This window comes from Oncorhynchus clarkii, chromosome 4, assembly GCF_045791955.1.
Source record: "Oncorhynchus clarkii lewisi isolate Uvic-CL-2024 chromosome 4, UVic_Ocla_1.0, whole genome shotgun sequence".
Taxonomy (NCBI): domain Eukaryota; kingdom Metazoa; phylum Chordata; class Actinopteri; order Salmoniformes; family Salmonidae; genus Oncorhynchus; species Oncorhynchus clarkii.
Window position 1 is genome coordinate 88,741,946 of NC_092150.1, and position 15,357 is coordinate 88,757,302.

Here is a 15,357-nt window from a genome sequence, read left to right on the forward strand (position 1 = left end):
TAGAGAGGAACCAGGCTCTGAGGGGTGGCCAGTCCTCTTCTGGCTGTACTGGGTAGAGAGAGGAACCAGGCACTGAGGGGTGGCCAGTCCTCTTCTGGCTGTACTGGGTAGAGAGGAACCAGGCTCTGAGGGGTGGCCAGTCCTCTTCTGGCTGTACTGGGTAGAGAGGAACCAGGCTCTGAGGGGTGGCCAGTCCTCTTCTGGCTGTACTGGGTAGAGAGGAACCAGGCTCTGAGGGGTGGCCAGTCCTCTTCTGGCTGTACTGGGTAGAGGAACCAGGCTCTGAGGGTGGGCCAGTCCTCTTCTGGCTGTGCCGGGTGGAGATTATAAACTAGAGAGGAACCAGGCTCTGAGGGGTGGCCAGTCCTCTTCTGGCTGTACTGGGTAGAGAGGAACCAGGCTCTGAGGGGTGGCCAGTCCTCTTCTGGCTGTGCCGGGTAGAGAGGAACCAGGCTCTGAGGGGTGGCCAGTCCTCTTCTGGCTGTGCCGGGTGGAGATTAGATAGATATGTGGTGGTGGTGGTGGAGTAGGGGCCTGAGGGCACACAGTGTGTTGTGAAATCTGTCAAAGTATTGTGTAAAAAGTTTTTAAAAATTGTATAAGCAGCCTTAATTTTTGCCAGACCCCAGGAAGAGTAGCTGCTGCTTTGGCAGGAACTAAAAATGGGGATCCTTAATAAATACAATAAAAATAACAGTACATGGCCACTTAAGGCCAGATTATTCTTCAACATGATAACAGTAAATTAGCCATGGATTGTGTGTGTCCCATTCAGAGGGTGAATGGGCAAGACTGTGGGAAGCATCGGTGTCAACATAGGCCAGCATCCCTGCGGAAAGCTTTCCACAGTCCATGCCCGACGAATTGAGGCTGTTCTTAGCGCAAAAGGAAGGGTGTTCCTGATGTTTTGTACACTCCGTGTGTACTTCAATATGAACTTGAATCTCCCTTCGACCTAAAATGACAATTATGATTATTTTGTTCCTGGATATTGCTCCTAATTATCGGTTACACACTTATACAATAATTGTACCAGCCCTACGCATCATAAATTAATGTAAATGGTAAACAGTCAGCAGATACGCTCAGAGAGGGGAAGAAAAACACACACAAAAAAACAAGACAATGTCAATTTAAACAAAGATGTTTTAATGTTGGGTAGCACTCTATAATAACTTTACAGAAAAGCATTTTAGAATGGATTAGTAAATCATTTATTCATCATTACTCACATTTGTAAAAAAAAAAAATGTTAGTAACCTAGTTATTCACACTTTTATAAAACAACTTCTAAAGCATTTCATAACGTTTCCTAAGATGTTTAATATACGTCATTCTAAACCATCTCCTAATCATTAGTAAAGTCTTTTTGCATGACCTAATCAAAAGTTGTCTATTTATACTTTATAATAAATGTTATAAATGTTTTGAGTGACCAGTGTAATTTCCTCACCAAAAGATGGACATGGTCATTGGTAGACATTCCAGGAGTATCTGATGCTCCCTAAAGGTCTCTAAATGTCCCCCCGAACTTTATCAACGGTTAAACAATAAGCCCACAACGCCGAGGATGATGTGAACATTAGCGTCTCTTGGCAGTGACCTTTCTACCAAAAGCAAAGTGTGGTTTGCAGCCATGCCTTAAGAGCAGTCTTATCTCAATTAACCCGGAAGTGAAACCTTGCATCATCTTGTCAGTAGATTTAGTTCTGGGAGTTCCGGGTTTGTAAAGTCTAAACCCTCACAAAATAATACATATTTAGATTTTTTTTAATAAATAACCCACACTTTAGATGAGGTTCAAGCAAAAAAAATAATTTAAACTAATGACTTAACTAAATGGTTTATAAATGACCTATATTAAAACATCTTATGAATGGAGTAATGATTAAATAAACTATTTACTAAACCCATCACAAATGCTATATTACGTGGCGTTATTACGCGTTGCTACCTACAACAGTTGTTTTTAAATAGTTTACAAAGCATTGTATACAGCACAGAAAGAATCTTCACCTGGGTGGGTTCCACAAAGAAGAGGTTATCATGAGAAATACATTGTGCATGCTGCTAAAATTGTGCTCCTTTGAAAACTACTCCCAAAACGGTGTTGTGTAAGTCCTGAACCAAACTAGCGTCCGGGTCTACAGGTACCTTCTCGCGGACAGACAGAAGTCCATCTAGAGAGACACGACGGAAAGTGGTTATTCCCTTCTCTACCAAAAGCTCAAAGACAATATCTGTATCTGAAATGGCACCCTAATCCGTATATAGTGCCCTACTTTTGTAGTGCACCATATAAACGAAATAGGATGCCATTATGGACACACTCCAATGCGTGTGGTAGTTTCCATGAGATTCCAATCACTTCCAATGCTGCTCAGTGGGACAGTCACCCCAAAATAAGCAGAAGTTACTGCAACAGTAGGAAGCCAGGAGACTAGACGTACAGGGGAGACAGGCTTCTGCAAAACCCCGTGAAAAGCTCTGTCAAAAACACAGAACCGGGATAGTCAAACAGCACAGGAGCTTCAGAATGGACTTCATCTTGTCCGACCGAGCACTTCTTTAGGGTAGCGTTATAAAAACACGTATTGGCTTTAAATCACGAGCACGGATAGATTACATGTACAGCTCAATGAAAATCACGGTGTTGGGGGGAAAAAAAGTACACAAAATTCATGATGCTTTGAAGAAAAATAAAATGTGTCCATTTCTTTTCAAAGTTCACCTCTAATAGTCGTATATACTGGATACACATGGTACAGTACACTGTCCAATGAGATGCTGACGTCCACGTTCCTTCTAGACAGCAATGCAAGTGCCTTGAACGTACAGGTCTAACGTTGAGACAGATCAGACCTGGTAGGTTCAGTCAGTCTAACATTGAGACAGATCAGACCTGGTAGGTTCAGTCAGTCAGTTTAACATTGAGACAGAACAGACCTGGTAGGTTCAGTCAGTCTAACATTGAGACAGAACAGACCTGGTAGGTTCAGTCAGTCTAACATTGAGACAGATCAGACCTGGTAGGTTCAGTCAGTCTAACATTGAGACAGATCAGACCTGGTAGGTTCAGTCAGTCAGTTTAACATTGAGACAGAACAGACCTGGTAGGTTCAGTCAGTCTAACATTGAGACAGAACAGACCTGGTAGGTTCAGTCAGTCTAACATTGAGACAGATCAGACCTGGTAGGTTCAGTCAGTCTAACATTGAGACAGATCAGACCTGGTAGGTTCAGTCAGTCTAACATTGAGACAGAACAGACCTGGTAGGTTCAGTCAGTCTAACGTTGAGACAGATCAGACCTGGTAGGTTCAGTCAGTCAGTCTAACATTGAGACAGAACAGACCTGGTAGGTTCAGTCAGTCTAATATTGAGACAGATCAGACCTGGTAGGTTCAGTCAGTCTAACATTGAGACAGAACAGACCTGGTAGGTTCAGTCAGTCTAACGTTGAGACAGATCAGACCTGGTAGGTTCAGTCAGTCTAACGTTGAGACAGATCAGACCTGGTAGGTTCAGTCAGTCTAATATTGAGACAGAACAGACCTGGTAGGTTCAGTCAGTCTAATATTGAGACAGAACAGACCTGGTAGGTTCAGTCAGTCAGTCTAACATTGAGACAGATCAGACCTGGTAGGTTCAGCCAGTCTAACATTGAGACAGATCAGACCTGATAGGTTCAGTCAGTCTAACATTGAGACAGATCAGACCTGGTAGGTTCAGTCAGTCTAACGTTGAGACAGATCAGACCTGGTAGGTTCAGTCAGTCAGTCTAAAATTGAGACAGATCATACCTGGTAGGTTCAGTCAGTCTAACATTGAGACGGATCAGACCTGGTAGGTTCAGTCAGTCTAACATTGAGACAGATCAGACCTGGTAGGTTCAGTCAGTCTAACGTTGAGACAGATCAGACCTGGTAGGTTCAGTCAGTCAGTCTAACATTGAGACGGATCAGACCTGGTACGTTCAGTCAGTCTAACGTTGAGACAGAACAGACCTGGTAGGTTCAGTCAGTCTAACGTTGAGACAGATCAGACCTGGTAGGTTCAGCCAGTCTAACATTGAGACAGATCAGACCTGATCGGTTCAGCAAGTCTAACATTGAGACAGATCAGACCTGGTAGGTTCAGCCAGTCTAACATTGAGACAGATCAGACCTGGTAGATTTAGTCAGTCTAACATTGAGACAGATCAGACCTGGTAGGTTCAGTCAGTCAGTCTAACATTGAGACAGATCAGACCTGGTAGGTTCAGTCAGTCAGTCTAATATTGAGACAGAACAGACCTGGTAGGTTCAGTCAGTCTAACGTTGAGACAGAACAGACCTGGTAGGTTCAGTCAGTCAGTCTAACATTGAGACAGATCAGACCTGGTAGGTTCAGTCAGTCTAACATTGAGACAGATCAGACCTGGTAGGTTCAGTCAGTCTAACATTGAGACAGATCAGACCTGGTAGGTTCAGTCAGTCAGTGGTAACAGTGTATGATGTTGACCAACCGTTGAATCAATCTGAACCAAAGCTGCAGAATGACACCACCCAATAATAAAAGTGAATAATCTCAACATTAAATTCTCTGTTTGCGTGATTCCCATATATCTGTTTTGTCCTTTCTTGACAAAACACCACAACCAGATCAGGGACTCAGGTTCTCTCTCTTTAACCAAAAGCAGTACATGACAAGATTTGGCTGTCGCTTGTGGGTTTTTTTTTTTTTGGGGGGGGGGGGGGGGGTTTATACAGAGGCAGAGTGATGTTTAAATAGCTTTGGGGTGCGTTCAGCAGGGCACAACGTTTTGGAGCATTATGTTGAAACAACACCCCTCTCGAGGGTATAAGAAGTCTGCTCTATTCACAACACTGCTATCTGAGGGTTATACTACAAAGCAGGGTCAACGAGAGCCAGCTAACTTACCTAAATATTCAGAAATAACTTTTTACATTTTTTTGGGGGGGGGGGGGAGATAACCTTGAAATGAGCATGGTCAAAATTGACCGAACAACCAAAAAAATAAACGCAAATCTAAGTTGAGCTTTCTTAATGAACCAGATCAATAACTAGTTATTTCTGGTTGTTGATCAAAGTTAGCTGGCTAACTCTGATTCTGCGTTTATAGCATAACCCTCTATAATGTCAGGCAACAGTACAGTGTACTGAACGTGGCCCTGCTGTAGTGATGGGAGGTTGGGATCACATGTCGAGCAGTAGAACACGGGGGTCTTCAACCACTGACTTGATCTTACGCAGGAAGGTGACGGCCTCTCTGCCGTCGACCAGCCGATGGTCGTAGGTCAGAGCCACGTACATCATGGGCCGGATCTCCACCTGATGGAGAGAAACAAGACGAGAACAACTAGTAGCTAGACTATGGAACCGACCGCGCCGCAGTCGCCATGGAAACGACCGCATCGCAGTCGCCATAGAAACGACCGCATCGCAGTCGCCCTAGAACCGACCGCACCGCAGTCGCCATAGAACCGACCGCACCGCAGTCGCCATAGAAACAACCGCGCCGCAGTCATTTAGTCATAATAAATCGTGATAAAATAACTGACTGAGGTTGAAACTTACATTATAGCAGCTAGATTTTTTAGAAAAGATAACTTTGTTGACATGACAACACGCATTCATACATTTGCGTCAAATAATGTCCAATTCAACTTCTGGATGGAGATACGATTTAATGCGTTGGCATACAGAAGCGAATGTACTGCGGGTGTCACCCACCTTGCCGCCGATGGCCACAGGCCTGTCGAAGATACCGTGCATGCCCAAGATGGCTGACTGGGGCGGGTTGATGATGGGCGTGCCGAACATGGAACCAAACACTCCTCCGTTACTGATGGTGAAGGTTCCTCCGTCCATGTCCTCCACAGCCAGCAAATTATTACGAGCCTGGACAAAAACACACACAGGAGTCAGTCCTGTCGTTATTCAATTTTTTTTTTTACATTCATCTCCCGTTTGAAGAGCTTCTTGGCGCCGTTTATCACAAGGTGGCGTCATCATAGCCTAGTGGGAAGGCAGGGTAGCCTAGTGGTTAGAGTGTAGAGGCGGCAGGGTAGCCTAGTGGTTAGAGTGTAGAGGCGGCAGGGTAGCCTAGTGGTTAGAGTGTAGAGGCGGCAGGGTAGCCTAGTGGTTAGAGTGTAGAGGCGGCAGGGTAGCCTAGTGGTTAGAGTGGAGGGGCGGCAGGGTAGCCTAGTGGTTAGAGTGGAGGGGCGGCAGGGTAGCCTAGTGGTTAGAGTGGAGGGGCGGCAGGGTAGCCTAGTGGTTAGAGTGGAGGGGCGGCAGGGTAGCCTAGTGGTTAGAGTGGAGGGGCGGCAGGGTAGCCTAGTGGTTAGAGTGGAGGGGCGGCAGGGTAGCCTAGTGGTTAGAGTGGAGGGGCGGCAGGGTAGCCTAGTGGTTAGAGTGGAGGGGCGGCAGGGTAGCCTAGTGGTTAGAGTGGAGGGGCGGCAGGGTAGCCTAGTGGTTAGAGTGGAGGGGCGGCAGGGTAGCCTAGTGGTTAGAGTGGAGGGGCGGCAGGGTAGCCTAGTGGTTAGAGTGGAGGGGCGGCAGGGTAGCCTAGTGGTTAGAGTGGAGGGGCGGCAGGGTAGCCTAGTGGTTAGAGTGGAGGGGCGGCAGGGTAGCCTAGTGGTTAGAGTGGAGGGGCGGCAGGGTAGCCTAGTGGTTAGAGTGGAGGGGCGGCAGGGTAGCCTAGTGGTTAGAGTGGAGGGGCGGCAGGGTAGCCTAGTGGTTAGAGTGTAGGGGCGGCAGGGTAGCCTAGTGGTTAGAGTGGAGGGGCGGCAGGGTAGCCTAGTGGTTAGAGTGGAGAGGGGGCAGGGTAACCTAGTGGTTAGAGTGGAGGGGCGGCAGGGTAGCCTAGTGGTTAGAGTGGAGGGGCGGCAAGGTAGCCTAGTGGTTAGAGTGGAGGGGCGGCAGGGTAGCCTAGTGATTAGAGCGTTGGACTAGTAACCGGAAGGTTGCAAGTTCAAATCCCGGAGCTGACAAGGTACATATCTGTCGTTCTGCCCCTGAACAAGCCTTGTACAGTACCTTCTCTCCCAGACAGTGACACATTCATCCCACTCAAACAAAGCCTTGTACAGTACCTTCTCTCCCAGACAGTGACACATTCATCCCACTCAAACAAAGCCTTGTTCAGTACCGTTGATGGTTTTCTCAATGTCAGCAAAGTTCATGGTCTCTACGTTGCGAATAACCGGTACAACCAGTCCCTGGTGAAGAGCAGCAGATGAGACCACACACAAACACACCATACCTTTCTGGTTACATTTTTATAGAATTTTCACCCAACACACAGAAGAAACCACCGACACACAGCAAAGAACACAAACACAACATCCTACTGTACAAGGATCTCTAGCCCCCGATCAATCCACTAATAAAATGACCACTATTTAATATATAGATTTGGTCCAACCTCCCACCAACAGCTCAGGACAACAAGGGGCAGTTAATAAGAGAACAGAATGTATAGGTCACATGTCCTCGGTGCCTTACCTTGGGAGTAGCCACAGCCACACTGATGTCAACATAATCCCTGTACACGATCTCTTTGGTTGTATCATCAATCACTGGGGACAGGAAACAGGAAGAGACTAAAATCATCCTCACATTTTTTTTTCAATGACATTTCTGTTTAATTTCATCCATTCTGGAGGTTCTGGTAAAGAAATTCAGTTTGAGACTCAATAATTATGACATTTCTGTACCATATATAACTTAATCAAAAACCTGTCTTGTTTTTTTTCATCCATTCTGGTAGTTGTTAGCTACTATCTTGTCTCATCGCTACAACTCCCGAAAGACGAAGGTTCAGTTTGAGCCGCACTGCTTCTACACAGCGCGCATCCAACCCGGAAGCCAGCCGCACCAATGTGTCAGAGGCTACACCGTTCCTGCGCCCGGCCCGCCACAGGAGTCGCTGGTGGGCAACAGAATACCATATATAACTTAATCAAAAACCTGTTGACTTTAACATGTAACTGTGGAAATAATGTCCCTGTGGGGTTCTGGTAACTAACATTCAAAACTCCCTGGTTTTCAAGAAATCCTGGATTTCCTGCTTATTCGATCCTGATTCCAGGAATCTTCCAACTGAGATTTCTGGAAAACCAGGAAGTTTGGGGAAAGTTCATGGCATTTGAGAGAGAGAGAGAGAAGTGGGCGTTGGAGATAAGACTCTCTACAAACAGAGATAGGGTTAGTCTGCGGGGGTAGAGGGGTAGTCTGTGGGGGTAGAGGGTTAGTCTGTGGGGGTAGAGGGGTAGTCTGTGGGGGTAGAGGGGTAGTCTGCGGGGGTAGAGGGGTAGACTGCGGGGGTAGAGGGTTAGTCTGCGGGGGTAGAGGGTTAGTCTGCGGGGGTAGAGGGGTAGTCTGCGGGGGTAGAGGGGTAGACTGCGGGGGTAGAGGGGTAGTCTGTGGGGGTAGAGGGTCTTACCTCCATTGACAGAAGGCTGGTCCATGAGAGCGTGTGCTGAAGCCTTAACGAAGGCCGACATGAAACCCAGCTTGATGTTGTGTCGTTTCAGGAAAGCATCTTTATGGAGCTTCCTCATCTCCTGGATGTTGCTGAGGAGGGATGGGAGAGAACAAGCAGTAAAGCAGGGGGTGAGGGATGGGAGAGAACAAGCAGTAAAGCAGGGGGTGAGGGATCTGGGAGAGAACAAGCAGTAAAGCAGGGGGTGAGGGATGGGAGAAAACAAGCAGTAAAGCAGGGGGTGAGGGATGGGAGAGTACAAGCAGTAAAGCAGGGGGTGAGGGATGGGAGAGAACAAGCAGTAAAGCAGGGGGTGAGGGATAGTCTGCGGGAACAAGCAGTAAAGCAGGGGGTGAGGGATAGACTGCGAGAACAAGCAGTAAAGCAGGGGTGAGGGATGGGAGAGAACAAGCATTAAAGCAGGGGGTGAGGGATAGGCGAGAACAAGCAGTAAAGCAGGGGGTGAGGGATGGGAGAGAACAAGCAGGGTGAGGGATGGGAGAGAACAAGTGTCCCCAGTCCACCTGACTGTGCTGCTGCTCCAGTTTCAACTATTCTGCCTTATTATTATTCGACCATGCTGGTCATTTATGAACATTTGAACATCTTGACCATGTTTTGTTATAATCTCCACCCGGCACAGCCAGAAGAGGACTGGCCACCCCACATAGCCTGGTTCCTCTCAGGTTTCTTCAGGCTTTGGCCTTTCTAGGGAGTTTTTCCTAGCCACCGTGCTTCTACACCTGCATTGCTTGCTGTTTGGGGTTTTAGGCTGGGTTTCTGTACAGCACTTTGAGATATCAGCTGATGTACGAAGGGCTATATAAATAAATTTGATTTGATTTGTAAAGCAGGGGGTGAGGGATGGGAGAGAACAAGCAGTAAAGCAGGGGGGTGAGGGATGTGAGAGAACATTCAAAGCAGGGGGTGAAGGATGTGAGAGAACATTCAAAGCCGGGGGTGTGTGTCGCTTGAGGAAAACATCTTCATGGAGCTTCCTACTGGGTGGTCATTTTGGTGGACAACAACATTTCCAAGGGTAAACAACAGGCCATTTATGAAGTGTCTATATGTGCATGTTTGCACCTGCGGTTGCACTGGAGCCACTTGACCATAGAGGACAAATAAAGTTGGTCACCTCATGTCTATCTCGTTGAAGGTGGTGAGCATGGCACAAGTCTGCTGAGCCTCTTTTAGCCTCTGAGCGATCCTCAGCCTCATTCGATTCATCTTAACCTGGACGAATAATAAGACAATTGGTTGGGAGCATCTGTCTGGTATCTCAATAAAATCACAGCAAGACCACTTCTCTTGGTTTGAAACTAGCCTAAGGCTTTTTCCCTGTCATTTCATCTTGTTCTGTTAGTATGGGAGTGTTGGCCTGAAGCTGGCCTGGTGTGGAGAGGCCTTACCCTGCTCTCCGTCCTGGCCCCATGGGCTGCTGGTTCTGCTGGTGCTGGTGCGCTGGGCTTGACTGCAGAAACTAGAAAGAGCATAAGACAGAAAAAAAAAGCTTATAATGATAAAAGAAAATGGTGAGAACCCCGCTTAAATATATATGTATATATTTTATATAATTCCACTGAAGTTAAACATGAATCTAAATGCACTTTTATAACAGTTGAGCAGCTGACGTACCAGGTTTGGCTTGGGCTGCTTGTGTTGGCACGGGAGGCACCGCGGGCATGGCGACAGGGATGGCAGCCGGGGTTGGAGCAGCGGCTGCTGCAGGGGCCTCTGCTGCAGGGACAGAAGCGGCTGCTGCAGCTGACCAGAGTAGAAGAAGACATTGACATTGTGATTTTCAGATCAACTCCTGATAGGAACGGTACTACGTGTATGAAGATGAAAGGATCAGTTGGACGAGAGAGAGAAGAGGAAGAGCGTTACCTCCTTTTTTGAGTTTGAAGAGGGGATTCCCGGCCTCCACTCTCCCTCCGTCTGGCACGAGCAGCTCGGTGATCACACCGGCCGCCGGAGACGGCACCTGCAGCGAGGTCTGAGAGAAAAACGTAGCCTTCACATCAAAACAGTTACTGAAATTACAAACTCAGCATTCGACAGCTCGCCTTTTCTAAATATCCGATCAAAGCCATTTCTTTATTCCGTAAAATGTTTTGTTTGGCATAAAGGTCAAGGCTATATATATATATATTTTTTTTTTCGTATTCCATTCCAGTGTGTGACTCCTTAGTGTTTTACAGTACCTTGTCAGTCTCGATCTCACACACCACCTCATCCTCTTTCACTGAATCTCCAACAGCTGGAAAAGACCAAAGGAAGGTATTACTGTCCTGCACAAAACCTTCCTGGGAACAACATACTAAACGGAAGCCGGCTCCACAAAAAAAAAAAACTATCCAGGACACCGACCTTTCTCCCACCTGACGTCCCCTTCTGTGATCGACTCAGAGAACGGAGGGGTGTTGACGGTGACAACTTCATCCCCTGATCGGAAAAAAACAAAACAAAGATGTCAGAGATTTGATTTAATACAACGACTTGTTTAAATACACAGGACACAGACGAGACAGTGGTTTGAATACGTACTGTGTGCTGCAGACGTCTTGAAGTATCTGATGTGGAAGAAACCAACTGATGATGGAGATTCAAATCTACTACACACAGAAGAAAACATGTCATTATGTAGCAGGCTTTAAAGTAGCCCGTTGTAAAATCAAGTGGCTTAAAACTAGTGCAACACACACTAAATGACTGAACAGTATTCTGTAGCAGACATCTTCAGACTTTCGTTTGTTCAGCCTGAGGCAAAACATACGGACAAAAACCCAGGACGGTGGACACTTACGACTGACTGTTCCTGTAGACAACCCTGTTGCCAACGGATAGGCCTTCAAGGAGATAAAACGAAGACAGACCGAGAGACAGAGAAGGGAAGAAAGAGGGGGGAGAGAGAGAGAAAGAGGAAGGGATATGATTATTATCAACAGTGATAACCATGGCTGCCACTGTTGAGTCAGTCTTCTTGAGAACCCTGGGCCGTGCGAATACATAAACAGCTCCTTGATGATGGGGCATATTTAACCACTCACAGACCCTCCAGTGCTCTTTGATACTTCATGGGCATTACAGTCTTCTGAGCCATGAATCACCATCCATACAGGGCATGTTTATTCAGATTTATTACGAGGAACAAAGGCCTCTGATCTTACATTAGTCCTGGGTGGGCTGTGTTCATCAGGCACAAAACGGAAACAAAACAGACTGAAACGGGGAAAGGGCTTACATGGATTTGTCCAATGAGGAAAGCGTGTTTTTTGTTTGTTTTCCATTGCAAATCGTTTTGTTACGATGTGCCTTAATTAACAGGACCCTGTACTGCTCAACCCTACAGACAGAGGAGAAAGAGAGAGGCCCACTCACCTGAAGCAGTCCTTCCAGCCAGCACATTATTCCCCTGAAAATAAATGGGAACGGGAGGAAGATCAATATCCTTTCAATTGAATTCTTCGCCGGGCTGCTTCAGAATCAAAATTCGGCCTACATCATCATTCAATATGTTTGCTTGCATTAAGAGAGCTTTGAATATGTAGCAGTTGAGGCAAAGGTGTGCTTAGATTAAATCTCTCTCTGATTCAAACAAACAGCTTTGAAGTCAAAGGGGCAAAGTTGAAAAAACAGAGAACTGGGGTGCGTTCAGTTCAGTGTTTGTGTAACGGATGTGAAACGGCTAGCTTAGTTAGCGGTGGTACGCGCTAAATAGCGTTTCAATCGGTGACGTCACTTGCTCTGAGACCTTGAAGTAGTAGTTCCCCTTGCTCTGCAAGGGCCGCGGTTTTTGTGAAGCGATGGGTAACGATGCTTCGTGGGTGACTGTTGTTGATGTGTGCAGAGGGTCCCTGGTTCGCGCCCGAGTATGGGCGAGGGGACGGTCTAAGTTATACTGTTACATTTGCTACGTTGCTTAACGGTTTGTACCCAAAATAAAATGTTTCCCCCAAAACGGTGCACACCATTCTTCCAACAGTCTTTTAGGGACATTTTGCTTCCATTTGGTGGGTGAGGTGTGGGCTGATCTATATGGGTGTGGTGAGGTCTGGACTGATCTATATGGGTGTGGTGAGGTGTGGGCTGATCTATATGGGTGTGGTGAGGTGTGGACTGATCTATATGGGTGTGGTGAGGTGTGGACTACTCTATATGGGTGTGGTGAGGTGTGGACTGATCTATATGGGTGTGGTGAGGTGTGGGCTGATCTATATGGGTGTGGTGAGGTGTGGGCTGATCTATATGGGTGTGGTGAGGTGTGGATTGATCTATATGGGTGTGACTGAAATCAGATAACTCATGCAGCACACCTTACACAATAGACCTCTGGGGCACCATAATCACAGCTTTTTATCAACAGAATGTTCAGTACAGTACCGTTTCCATTGACATTAACGGTGCGCACAGTTCTGTCGTAACTGAAAACACCCCTGCTTTCATGGTCACTCTGCATCTCAGCATAACGAGACAAAACATCTGTCCATGACGTGTTCCTGAATCCAGACACGTTCTAACAGCACAGCTGGAGTTGAATGCCACAGAACTGACACAGTGAATGAGTCGCCTTGACGGCCTACCCCCCCACAGGCCAAAGCCTAACGACGCTGGGACAATTGTGCACCGCCCCTATGGGACTCCCAATCACATTTGGTTGTGATACAGCCTGGAAACTAAACCAGGGTCTGTAGTGACGCCTCGAGCACTGAGATGCAGTGAGTGAATTAGAGAGCTGAGCCACTTGGGAACTCCTTCTTTGAAACACGTTACCCCACCTTCCATCACCTTTGACACACATCCCCCCCCCCCCACACACACACATTACCCCCCCCCCCGACACACATTACCCCCCTTCCCTTTGATACGTTTTGCCCCTTTCTCCATTTTTGTATGCCATTTTTCAGTCAATGGTTTTCATCTGTTAAACCCCACTACCTAGACCAGGGTTCCCCAAACTCAGCCCCCCCCCCCCCCAGCATGTACAACCGGTAAAGTAATTCTAAATATCATTTTATTCAACATTCAGCCTTATAGAGACTATGTATTGCGTCTTATTGCTGTTTTAAAAAATTTACAGGGACTTCTTTCAGACCGATGTCATGACGTAACCATGGTAACAGTCTGACGTTTTGCTACAGCAGACTTGGTCGTGTAACTTGGTGTAGTGAAAGTGGGGATGCAGAGACAGCAGAGGACCGCTCAACTCCATTTGTCTTATTATCTTGGTGTAGTGAAAGTGGGGATGCAGAGACAGCAGAGGACCGCTCAACTCCATTTATCTTATTATCTTGGTGTAGTGAAAAGGGGGATGTAGAGACAGCAGAGACAGCTCAACTCCATGTATCTTATTATCTTGGTGTAGTGAAAGTGGGGATGCAGACACAGCAGAGGACCGCTCAACTCCATTATCTTAGTGTAGTGAAAGTGGGGATGCAGACACAGCAGAGACAGCTCAACTCCATTATCTTATGTCGAGGCGGACTTGTGTATTGATAACTGATCGTGTGATTTGCTAGCTACAACATTGAGACGACACCATCAGTCGATACTTGTACAAATATCACATTCTGAAAACGTTTACCAGTACCTATGTTTGTCCTTTACAACTGCTGCCCTTCCGCGGGGTGCTGAAATTCATACTTAATAAAAACAAAAATGAAAACGTAATAAACTTTTATCGAATACAACCACCGACGTCTTCCTCGATTTAATAGAACCGATCTTAGCGTTCCTCAGCTAATAACAGATGAGCTAAACACACACGACACCTTCATGCCTGACATGACACAGGCTATTTCTGGCGCAAGTTTCAAACAGAGGTCAGCTGTAAAATACACCACAAAAAAAACAAACTAATAGCTGGGGAATAACACTGCAGCATATGCATGAGAGGTGTGGCTCAAGTGTGTCTTGACAATCCTAAATGTGAAACAGCTAGTTTACTGTCCGAGTCATCTGCGGTATTAAATGTTGCATCCATGACAGCTCTCGCCTGTTATTAATGTGGAACCCAACATGGTTTTTAGAGCAGTAGAGGACATTAACTAACTAGTTAGCTAGTAATCTTATGGTAGCTAGGCTAGATACCTCGCTAGCTAGCAGGTTCGATAGCAAGCTACTTAGCTAGCTATTCAGGTACCGCCAAACAAGTAAATCCCAGTAAAAAAACAAGAATAGCATAATGGTAGCTAGCTAATAAGCTCAGGTAGCTAACTAAGTTAATTTAACCGATTTAGCTACCTGTGACAGTCCGATTGGTCTTTAAATAATTTAGCTAGCTAAGTTAGTTGTTATTGGTGATATTCCTACTAATTACGCATATCTAACATATTTATATTTCATAATGAATTGAGAGAGGGGGGGAAACAAGCCATTTCCTTAGTTAGACATAGTTAGTAGGACGGGTGTCATTATGTCCTTGGGTTCAGGGTGAGGCCTATTCCCTGCTAAGCTATGGCGTTCAAAAAAAAAGTTTTTGCCTAACTCCAAAGGTTACGGTACACGGGAAATGTAATCAGTATTTCTCTCCTACCTGACTTAACGCAGACAGAGACCGCCCGAGTGTCCGGGAAAGACATCGGGAATGCGATAACATAGCTTCAACCGTGGTGGTAAACCGACCAAAAAGGGAAGAGTGGTAACGAAGGTCTGACAGTAGAAGCTGTCGTCAAGGCTCTGCGCCGACGGAAAGCGACGAGGGACAAAACTAATGTCGTTTTAATGATAGGGGAGGTAGCTCATTCCTACCAGGCCTGACTACATACACTCCTTACAGTCTGAACTTCAGGCTGCGTTTTGCTGTATAAAATATTATAAATTATTGAAGAAATCGTATTTTGTGATCAATGTATAGAAATAAAAAGG

The 15,357-nt window shown here is 46.3% G+C and overlaps 1 protein-coding gene across 1 annotated transcript; it reads right to left on the reverse strand.

Moving 5' to 3' along the window:
* Window positions 1-1,128: 1,128 nt before the first annotated feature.
* LOC139407424 (dihydrolipoyllysine-residue succinyltransferase component of 2-oxoglutarate dehydrogenase complex, mitochondrial-like) lies at window positions 1,129-15,200 on the reverse strand. Its single transcript, XM_071151192.1, has 19 exons — window positions 15,026-15,200; window positions 11,872-11,905; window positions 11,297-11,339; window positions 11,038-11,105; window positions 10,861-10,935; window positions 10,695-10,750; window positions 10,378-10,486; window positions 10,126-10,254; window positions 9,900-9,970; window positions 9,626-9,723; window positions 8,449-8,579; window positions 7,509-7,582; window positions 7,151-7,222; window positions 7,041-7,052; window positions 5,736-5,903; window positions 4,141-5,333; window positions 3,311-3,900; window positions 3,027-3,270; window positions 1,129-2,862 (listed from the first exon to the last, which is right to left on the reverse strand). The coding sequence occupies exons 1-16, from the start codon at window positions 15,086-15,088 to the stop codon at window positions 5,199-5,201; spliced, it is 1,338 nt and encodes a 445-aa protein (XP_071007293.1). The 5' UTR covers window positions 15,089-15,200; the 3' UTR covers window positions 1,129-2,862; window positions 3,027-3,270; window positions 3,311-3,900; window positions 4,141-5,198.
* Between the last annotated feature and the right edge of the window lie 157 nt (window positions 15,201-15,357).